Source organism: Nothobranchius furzeri, chromosome 5 (assembly GCF_043380555.1).
Source record: "Nothobranchius furzeri strain GRZ-AD chromosome 5, NfurGRZ-RIMD1, whole genome shotgun sequence".
NCBI lineage: Eukaryota > Metazoa > Chordata > Actinopteri > Cyprinodontiformes > Nothobranchiidae > Nothobranchius > Nothobranchius furzeri.
Window position 1 is genome coordinate 12,247,693 of NC_091745.1, and position 10,772 is coordinate 12,258,464.

A 10,772-nucleotide genomic window follows, 5' to 3' on the forward strand; every position below is an offset into this window, starting at 1 on the left:
AGACAACATAGCTCCTATGTGCATAAAGGGTCGTAAGAGGTCATAAAGCAATAAAACTGTCAAAATTTTGACAAAGAGTGGTGTATTCTGTCTCTCTTGGTCTATCCATTTGTGTGTTGTCTTGGATACTGGGAGTGGATATGGTTTTTGTGAGTTCCTGAAGCCTCTTGTGGACTCAAGTGTCTCTGGCCTTTATGCTGTGGTTTCATTTTTGTAATTTATGATATTGAACCAATATTTTTTCCTGGATAGCGGAAACCTGGGCTAACCAATTGGGAGCTCAGGTCTTGTGAGAAGAAACATTGTTTAATTTTCTCATTGATTGATTCATATCATAATTGAGCTTATGGTGCAGTTCTTTGAACCCAGTCAGAAAGTTGAAGGTTAATTTAAAAAAATGAGAACAGGCGCCAGCACAATGATTGGATGGGATTTTCCACCAGTAATACTTCAAATAAAAAAGTCTGGATTCACAATAAATATTTCGTGTTTTTTCCACCTGGTTAAATCCAAAACATTCATTTATATTGGTTGTTATCAGTATATGAAGAACGTTTTAAGCAATGTGGCAAAAAACGCTCCTTGAAAAAGGAAACAATGCACCGTTACATCTAATATTTCAGAGGGAAAATAAAATCACGAAGAAAAACTATGTGAAGAGATGAATTAATTTTCTTTATTGATCTAATTAAATCAACAATCACAGATTAATTCACTTCAATGATGCTTTTCAGACTCAAATTTGGTCTTTAAAAAACTTCATGCCTTCAGGAAAGGGCCACCAATGATTCAGATATTTAAGAATCAAACTCTGAGAAGAAAAACATAAATCAAGTTGGTTCCTTAGCACAGAAGAATTTTATGACACAAAACTTCAGGGTTAAATTGGTGTTTACTCACAGCGACAGCTGTAGGCTACGTCCAGGTACTTGTAAGTTCCTGGGCAGGGATCTCCAAACACAGAGTTACTGGCTGTGATGCTACAGCTGCGATGCCTGTTACAGCTGTGGACGAAGAGCAACATGAGAAAACAACAGATTAAAGGTTTATCCATGCTCTAATCTTGTAGTTTAAAGAAAAAGAAATAAACAGTACTTGTGTGCAACAACACTGCTGAGAGTGGAGCAAGAAACATTTTGGAGCTGAGATGGAGGACGTCCGGCGGAGCAGGTGGTGGAATCATGACGTCCATAGTCAGCAGATCTCACATGAATCTTCTTTCCTCGACCTGAGATAAAAGGTCAAGTACAGAAGTTTTAGCCCAGTGAATTCTCCGACAGCCAAATGCAACAAGCAAAAGTACTTCAGAGAGCTGTGGAGGTGGGAGACAAATGTATGAACAACATTTCTGAAATGTTTCAGCTTCTTCAATTCCTTTGAGTTTCACGGTCTCGCGTCTGTCCTGCAGGAATTTAACAGTAATGAAAAAGTGACTCAAACTAGTGTGAATAGTAACGCTCTTTAGGAAGTTATGTTTTTGCAAGTTAGAAAATGCAAGATATGAGACAACTTTGGGAGTAAGAGGAGACCAGTTACTGACAATGAAGTTAGTCAGCACTAATTAATTATGGGAGTCTTACCACATTTCAGCTGGACCACTGAATTCTCACATATGATGAGATGATCTGTTCCAAAAATAAATCGTCAGACAAAATTAATTAAATCAGAGTTGGTTTTGTTCATGGTCAACATTAAATAGATTCATGGAAAACTAACAGTGAGTTAATCGTGATGCATTAATCTGAAAAAAAAAACCTGCAGCTGTAGAGTAAGAAAAGCACCTACTTATTGACCACACTTCAGAAAACATCTGTTGAGGTAAAAATAAACAGTCAGAAACAAAATGTGACCAGTAGAAAAACATTTCTATATGAACTGGACTGACTGGTGGAACTGACAGCTGTATAATAAGCCAGCTTTGTCATTTATTTTAAATCTGAGCTTTTAGTTGTTGGTATGAAATGAGATCTGATCTGATCAGAGACCATAAAGGATGAGGAGGATCATCTCCATGCATAACCTGTTTCTTTCACCTGAGCCGCCTTGCTAAAATCAAGCATATGCTGTCGAGAGCCCACCTGGAGCGGGTACTGCATGCCTTTGTAATTTCTCGGCTTGACTACTGCAACTCTCTATATGCAGGGTTGTGTCAGTCAACACTGCGTCGCCTACAGGTTGTGCAGAACAGCGCTGCCAGGTTCCTGACTGGGACCAGGAAACGGGACCACATCAGTCCAGTTCTGGCCTCTCTGCACTGGCTTCCGATTTCCTATCGCTCACAATTCAAAATACTCGTCTTTGTTTATCATTTCTTCCAGGGTGGTGCTCCCCCCTATCTGGCCACACTCCTAAACAGACATTCCCCATCACGCGCTCTGCGCTCCTCTGACCAAGGCCTGCTCGCTGTCCCTCGGTCTAGGTGTCGTACCCGTGGGGACCGGGCTTTCTTAGTCCTAGCACCGTTACTCTGGAACCAGTTGCCACCCTCAGTTAGGCTGTCCCCTTCTCTGCCAGTCTTTAAGAATCACCTAAAAACACACCTCCTCCGCTTGGCGTTTCCAGAACATGTTTGATTATGGCCCTCTATTATGTTGAATCCATTCCACAGTTTTCATTGGTACACTCAATCCATCCACTCAATCCAGTTGTGTTTCACACATTTGTATTTTACCGGAATGTTTCATCTATCTTGTTATTTCCATTTTGTATTTTGTAATTTGAATTTCTTTTATTGTTGATTTATTCAGTATAATTACTTACAACTGTACCATGTTCAGCGCTTTGGGCTTCCTGACAGGGTTGCGGAAGGCGCTTTATAAATAAAGCTTTGATTGATTGATTGATTGATTGATTGATTGATTGATTGATAACATTTCTCAGCAAAAGGATCAAACGTCAACTGATATTTCTGCTTTGTTTTGAACACATTTCACTGGTTCAGAGACTGTTTCTCATCAGGTCATAATTGAGAAAATAATTGCAGCCAAAGAACTACACAAGGACGTCTGCAAACTTACGTTTCCGAGGAGCAACAGGAAGAGAAGACCCGACACCATCTGGGTAAAATGTGTTATTTTAGTGTTCAGGAAGGAAATCCACACTAGCATACTAATATAAAACCTCTGACATGGATATCCATCACTACCAATAACAGCAGATAAATAGAAGTCAGGTTTTACCTTGTTGTGATCAATCCAAGCAGCAGCAGCAGTCGCTGGATGCCTTCCTGAACTAAACACAGGGTTTATATGCCTTTGCTCCACCTGGTGGACTTGTCAGTCACTGATGACAGCTGATTAGATGAAGACTAATACCGTGGGGCAAACACACCCAACCCTCACCCAAGAGTCCCAGTTAGTACCGGGACTGGTCAGGGTGGGTCAGGAGCAGCGACCACATCTGAAACTGTTTAACATATCTGACTTCACCATCTGACTCTTTTGTGTCTCCAACCCAGCAGGTTGGTGCTGATGGACCATGTTGGAGAGAAAAGCCTGCTGGGGTTTTCTAAGAAAATCTTAACTATTCTGATATTGACCAGAAAATCTTTACGATAATTTGGGGATTAAAACGTTTGTCAAGCTTTGATGATGGAGATGACGGGATCTGTCTGAGCTGGAGGTATAGGTCAGCATAGATGCCAGGAGACAGCGCCTTGATTTCAGCGTTGTCTGTGGTTTGGTCTTGGAGGTGTGGAGGAATCTGTCTGACAAAACGGGCTTCTCTTGAGGCCACTTGATGCATAATTATACACTGTAGTTTGGCCTCATCTCATTCATCAACTGGGATGCCTAAAGTAGCTCCATAAGGAAACCATAGTAAGAAAAGGTAAGAGCAGGTTACTCAACACGAACTTTATTTATGATGCACCTTACAGACACTTACATGCCACCAAAGTGCTTTACAGATGAAAACAAAGCACATGAAATCCACTAAAAATGAACAAAACACAACCAAATAAAAATTAGACTAAAAAGCAACACAGTCAATCACCCACACAGATTTAAAAGCCAGTTCATAAAAATAGGTCTTCAGCTTGGATTTAAAAACTGGTAGAAAAGAGGACTGCTGAATGTGTAATGGAAGCTCATTCCATAGTTTAGGAGCTGTAACTGAAAAGGCTCTGTCTCCACACATCTTTAGCCGTGACCGGGGTACCACGAACAAGGACAGGTCCTCTGAACGGAGTGCCCAAGAGGGAACATACAAATGCAGTGTCTGCCAGATATGCTGGAACCAAATCATTTAGACCACATGTGTCAGACACAAGTGTCTCAAAATGGGTCTAATGCCGTTTCAAAGCATATATTGAATATAAACTACATTTCCGATAATGCGTGATGATTGTGTTCCCAGTGCAGTTGCAGTATCTCGCCATTAGGTTACAGTGTATCCAAATTCCTGTTTACTTAATGCAACAAGTGAAAATAACTATCCACAAATTATCCCAAAATGTCAAGGAAGATTGATGCAGAAGGAAGGATGTTTCAACAAAGATGGAACATGCTTATGCTTCAAGGAGAAAAATCGGTATTTTTATAGTCATTAGCGCCCATGCTACTAGCATCAGCATCTGCAGCGTTACCTCCTCTGCCTCGGACAAACTGAAAACACTCCATTTACTCAGCGCCAAGTTTAATCAGCAAATTGCCGACTTTGAAGCCCAGAAAGGGATTTTAACCGCTCAGTAATCTGTTTGCTGCTGACAGAAAGCGCACTGACCTTCCAGACCAAGATGATTTAATGACACTCTCAAGTCAGTATGACTCTGTGGCTGCTGTAGTGTATATCTTTCCACACTGACACAACTGTGTGGTCCAGCTGCTCAGATACTCTCCATGTTCAGCAGCACAAACTTATGTGAGCAACTGTGGTCTGATGAAGATGAACTAGACAACACAGGAGTCTCACTGATGAACTCCTTCATCAGCTTAGAGCCAACCACAGAGATGCAGGAGTTTCTGGCTGAAAAGGTGAGCATCACAGTAAATTAGACTGGAGCAAACTGAGCTTGCATTATTTTGATTTCATGCACTTTTTCTGCTCCAACGCATGAAAGGTAATAGGTGAGATTCCATTTTCATTTAAGAGAATTATTATTATTTATTTTTGTTGTTGGCTTGTGAAAAACGATTTCACCTGCTTTAAAACAGGAGCTGGAACCATTACAGATAGAAGAATAAAATAGAAATAAATAGAACATCCCTTTATTGTCCCTCAGTGGTGAAAGCTTGGTGTCACAGGAGCAATAACATTCATTAAAGGAGAGTAAAAAATAAGAATAAAAAGAAAATATAAAATAGAAATACTTAAAAGATTCAAAAGATAAAAAAAAGAAATTCTGAATTTATACACATTTTAAGGAATACAAATATTTAAAAGAATTGAGACATAATAAGTAACAAATACCACCGACGTGCTTTATTTAAAATTGATTTGCTCATGTGTAATTTGGTTATTCCAGATTCAGTGTTACTGCAAAAATAAGTTTATTTCCAAATGAAAAGGTTCAACCATACATACCTGTAGATAAAGGAAAATGTGCACATTGCAGTCACTTTAAAAAAAATATTGAGTTTGGCCCGCGACTTCGTCCCAGTTTTTCATTTCGGCCCAGTGTGAATTTGAGTTTGACACTCCTGATTTAGACCACCAAGTTAAACCCAGAAAAATAACAGACATAATTGGAAGTATTGAACACTGAACACATATTTTCAAGCATTTCTAAAACCAGGAGAAACAAAAATACCTATTTTACTTCTAGAATAAGTTATATGTAATCAGAACGTTTATCAAAACATCCTTGTCATTTACCTGCTTCATCCATATTTTATGCACTGAATGTTCCATTCACTCAGCTGTTTACGTCAACCAGGAGATGACCAAAACAAATGGTTTTGTCTTTTAATTCTAAAAATAAGCAAAGTAGAAACCTGCTGGGTGGACGAAGACAAAAGGCTAAATTAACATATTTTAAATAACAACCAGGAGGAATGGCTTCTATTTTGGCCATCGCTCTAAACATTTTGACCTTTGACTCCTACAAGAAAAACATCAGATTACTGGAAAAAATGAGAGGTCTTGACACAAAATGTTATAGGACCTAAGATACTTGATGACTCCCTCTCCTTCAAGTCCCATATACAGTAGATAATCTTGTGTATGTAACGTGATGAAGGAGCTATTCCTCCAAGGTTATTCAGCCTTTTCCACAGTTCCTTTTGACACAGCACCAGAGTGCATGAAACATATGAAGGTCATTCTGTTTCAAAAAGCACAAACTTGTAGATCTGTTGTGTGTATTTGTACTACATGATGGGTGCTTGAAAACTGTGTGTGTGTGTGTGTGTGTGCAGTACAGTGTGAGGAGCTGTACACCAACACCCATAAACCTGTAAAGCTAAATGTGTACCTGTAAGAAACACTCACATGCATGTGAAATAAAATACAGTTGTGTGTGACATTTTCAACTACAAGTCTGTAAACACAAGTGTACAGATCTGTTTCTGCACACGCTCAACTTTTTTATTACAATTGCACAGCTTTCCTCTCACACATCTGATTTATGAAACTATTTTCACGATTAATATGTGTCAAAATGCACAAGTTTGTAAATGTGTTGTCTGAGTCCGCCGTACAACACAGTGTGGGGCTTGAAGATTGGATGTGAGTGTGTGTACCGTAAAATGTGAGCTTGAAGTTTTGAGGTGAGTGTCTGTGCATTAAAACGTGAGAAGCTGCACATCAACATGTGTGCAATTGTGAAGATAAATGGTACTTGTAATAAAAAGTAAATTGTATGTGAAACAAAATAAATTCATGTGTAAAATTTTCTTCTGCGACCCAGTAAATACAACTTCTCAAATACGTTTTCTGCGCATGCTCAGTTGTTGTTTTACAAGCGCACAACTCTCCTCTCGCGAGTCTGACTTTTGAAACACTTTTGGCAGGTTGTGTGTTGCAAATTGCAGCTGTGTGTATCTGCAGAGGGGAGTGGAGCAGGGGATGAGGGCAAGGGTGGGGGCAAAGGAGGAGCCACAGACGGAGGGCTGTCATTGGTCGGCTCTGGTTTCCATGACAACAGGCTCATCCAATCAGAGTGAGAGTTGCGTTTTCCCCTCGGTTTTCAGTCCGCTGCCATCGAGAAATCGCAATTTGGTCAAAGTCGATTTAACTAAAGTTACGTGGATTCCGGGGCAAAATGGCGGAGCGGGTGCATCACAAATTCTGAACGCGATCTATTTAACCCAGTTATTCAACAACTTGACCATCCAGCTATATTCACCAGATATTTCAAGCCTTATGTCATTGTGAAATTCATTGATAAGAAAGAGTTAAGCCATGAAACCGTCTTCAAGCCGTGACACGGCCGCTACCCACCACAACTACGCAGCAAAGATCGAAACTTCGGCTGAGAGCCTCAAAAGGAAAGAACCCTTCTCTCCGGCAAAGAACCAACCAACCTCCAAAATGAAGGACCAGACTACAGATGAAGGTACGAAGGCCATCCTTGAAGCGATAAAAAAGCTCACAGATAAAGTGGAGGGCCTCGGCATGCCAAGTCACAACTCCAATACGCTCGCTAGCATGGCTAAGGCGGTGGAGTTCAACGCAACGGAGATCAAAGAATGTAAAACGCGCCTACAAACCATGGAGCGAGAGGTAACAGTCAATAAAAAGGATAATGCCATGTTAATGGAAAGTGTCCTGGAGTTAGAGAGGTACAAACGCCGATGGAACCTCAGAGTCAAAGGATTAAAGGAACGTGAAGGAGAAGACATGCGAGATATGATAGCAAACTTGCTGAAAAAAATCTCACCTGAATGGGCTCCGAACATCAACCATATTGTGGATTCTGCTCATCGGCTAGGGAGAAGAGAGGAGAAAAGAACCAGGCATGTCCTCGTCCAGTTCACACAAAGATTACACCATGACGCACTGTGGAAGATGACCAAGGATTCCTCCATTTGCAAAGAACTGGGGATTGGATTTATTGAAGACCTCTGCAAAGCTGACAGGGAGGCTCGGATGGCGCTGTGGCCTAAGATACAACAGGCGTGGGCGGTTGGAAAACGGGCGTACTACAGAGGAGAAGACGGTTACATTGATGGTCACAAAATCACAGTCTAAAGAACATGAAGACTTAAATAAGGTTCGGATGGTCCAATAATTCAAGAAATTGAAGGGACATGACCCTTACATATCCTTTTGTGCCTTTTTGAGCCTTATGTCTTTTTTTCTTCGCAGACTTTTCCAAAAGTCGTTTGAAGTTATTGTTGTTCTCTAGCAGTTGCTAGTTAGTTTAGTTAGTTTAAAAATGAATGTTAATCTGTTTTGTATTTCTTTGAATGCTAGGGGCTTAAGAAACATTAATGAGAGAAAATCTATTTTTTTGTTTTGTAAGGGCGAGAAAGCTAACATTATTTTATTACAAGAAACACACTCACAACAGGAGGACAAAAAATTCTGGGTTAATCAATGGGGGATAAAATCCTTTTTGACCACGGCTCCACCAAATCAACTGGGGGTGGCCATTCTATTTTGTAATTCTCCTTGGAAATTAGTGGCTTCTAAATCTAGTATCAATTGTCACTGGCTAATCTGTGTTTTAGATAGTGATCACCAGTATTGTATTGTTGTTAATATCTATGGCTTTAACAACCCAAATCAAAATAAACTCTTACTTACAGAACTTTCTAATAATATCACTAATCTAAAACTAACCTACCCAAGTGCAAGTATTATTGTTGGAGGAGATTTTAACATGGTTTATGATGAGCCTTTGGATAGATACCCTTCTAGGTGTCTACATAGTTCTCATAATTCCACCTTATCTCAATTCTGTGGCAATCACGGCTTAGTAGATCCCTGGCGCCTGGCAAATCCTAATTTCAAACAATACTCCTGGTTCAAACCAAATAATAACCTAAAATCTAGGATTGACTTCTGGTTAATTTCTGCTTCAGTTATATCTCATGTCGCAGAACACCCCCCCCCCCCCCCCCCCACACACACACACACACACACACACACTGCATGTCAGCAGTTCCTTTGTCTGATCACTCAGTTATAAAGTTGAAATTTGCGCCTCCTGGTGGTGGGCACAGAAATAAAGGCTACTGGAAATTCAATTCTGCATTACTAACCTCAGAAATACTGTGATGGTATTAAATCTCTAATCACTGAAGTGATGGCTGATAACACTATAGGGTCTTATGTGTCAAAGTGGGAGTTTCTAAAAATCAAATTTCGAGAATTCTCCATCCATTTTGGGAAATCACTTTATATTTTCCTTCCACTATGAAACAAGGCTTACAGTTTTTTTCATTTGCTGAAACTCAAAAAGCAAAAATGAGGCACAATTTTCACAACCTCTACTTCTGTTCCCAATCGCTTGACTCAATTTATCACTACTTAAGATTTCCTTATCATATTAGAACTCTGATTTTCCTCCTTTACACTCTGATGTCAATTTCACATTACCTTGCTGTCAAACCACAGCACACAATTTTCAGGTTTACACACACTTTCCACATGAATTCTCAAAACTTCAATCAACAACACACAAACATTCAAATCTCTAAACTGTCGGTGTATGAGTGGTTTCAGGACCACCCACGGTTTTCCATTTTATACCTTCCACCTTATTCCCCCTTCCTCAATCCCACTGAGGAGTTTTTCTCAGCCTGGAGGTGGAAGGTATACGAAAGGAATCCACAGAGCAAGGTCCCACTGCTTCAAGCCATGGAGGAGGCTTGTAGAGATGTGGCCTTTGAGGCCTGTCAGGGCTTCATGAGGCACTTGAGGCGGTACTTCCAGCACTGTTTGGACCAGGAGGACATCGCCTGTGATGTTGATAAGGCCCTCTGGCCAGACCAGCTGCATGATGCCCCATGATTATGCTTGGGGAGGGGGAGGGGGGGGTTTCACTATAAAAATAAAGTGTTTTCTCTCAAAATGTGTGTTGGTGTGTGTGTGTGTGTGGGGGGGGGGGACTGTAAAAATAAAATGTTTTGTCTCAAAATGTGTGTGTGTGTGTGGGGGGGGGGGTTCACTGTTAAAATAAAATGGTTTGTCTCAAAATTTGTGTGTGTGTGGGGGGGGGGGGGAGGGAGGGGGGAACTGTAAAAATAAAATGTTTTGTCTCAAAATGTGTGTGTGTGTGTGGGGGGGGGGGGTTCACTGTAAAAATAAAATGGTTTGTCTCAAAATTTGTGTGTGTCTCTGTGTGTGTGTGCATGGGGGGGGGGGGGGGTAACAGTAAAAATAAAAGGTTTTGTCTCAAAATTTGTGTGTGTGTGTGGGGGGGGGGGGTAACTGTAAAAATAAAATGTTTTGTCTCAAAATTTGTGTGATGTCTAATGTTTGTCTCAGAGAAAAGTGGGCACTGTCATACATTCAGTGTATAATTCATTGTTTTCCATTTAGACAATTGTGTTTTCAGTTTTGCTTTTCAGTGTTCTTTCCATGCTTGGTAGTGTTCACCCAAAGGCTTTTTGTGTTTAAGCAATGAATGGTATGTGTGTGTCATGTGAAAATGTGGCTGTGTTTACCAAATGAAAACACGTGTTCCATTTAGGGAACATGTTACGATATGTGATGGCAGGGTTTTGTTGCAAAGGGAAGCCACGGTTTAGGAATTTGTGTGTTATGTTTGGGGTTTTGTGTGTGCAGTTTTGAAAAACGTGTTTTAGCAATCGAAAAAAACTGTAATTACTTTTATACCAAAACTTTAGGTTACTGTCGTAACCCCGGTTCTCTGAGTAACATGA

The 10,772-nt window shown here is 40.4% G+C and overlaps 1 protein-coding gene across 1 annotated transcript; it reads right to left on the bottom strand.

Annotated features, from left to right (window-relative positions):
* Positions 1–654: 654 nt before the first annotated feature.
* Positions 655–3,244, bottom strand: LOC107373380 (L-rhamnose-binding lectin SML-like). The gene is made up of 7 exons (XM_054737849.2): positions 3,180–3,244; positions 3,018–3,056; positions 1,786–1,810; positions 1,581–1,625; positions 1,096–1,228; positions 901–1,004; positions 655–811 (listed from the first exon to the last, which is right to left on the bottom strand). Coding segments are annotated over exons 2-7 (348 nt in total). The 5' UTR covers positions 3,180–3,244; the 3' UTR covers positions 655–809.
* Between the last annotated feature and the right edge of the window lie 7,528 nt (positions 3,245–10,772).

Excerpts from the sequence above, each read along its gene's own strand:
- LOC107373380 (XM_054737849.2), bottom strand. The coding sequence starts at position 3,056 with ATGGTGTCGGGTCTTCTCTTCCTGTTGCTCCTCGGAAAC. Across the intron at positions 1,229-1,580 it reads AGTGGTCCAGCTGAAATGTG|GTCGAGGAAAGAAGATTCAT; the intron begins GTAAGACTCCCA and ends CTTTTATCTCAG. Across the intron at positions 1,005-1,095 it reads AGCAGTGTTGTTGCACACAA|CTGTAACAGGCATCGCAGCT; the intron begins GTACTGTTTATT and ends CTTCGTCCACAG.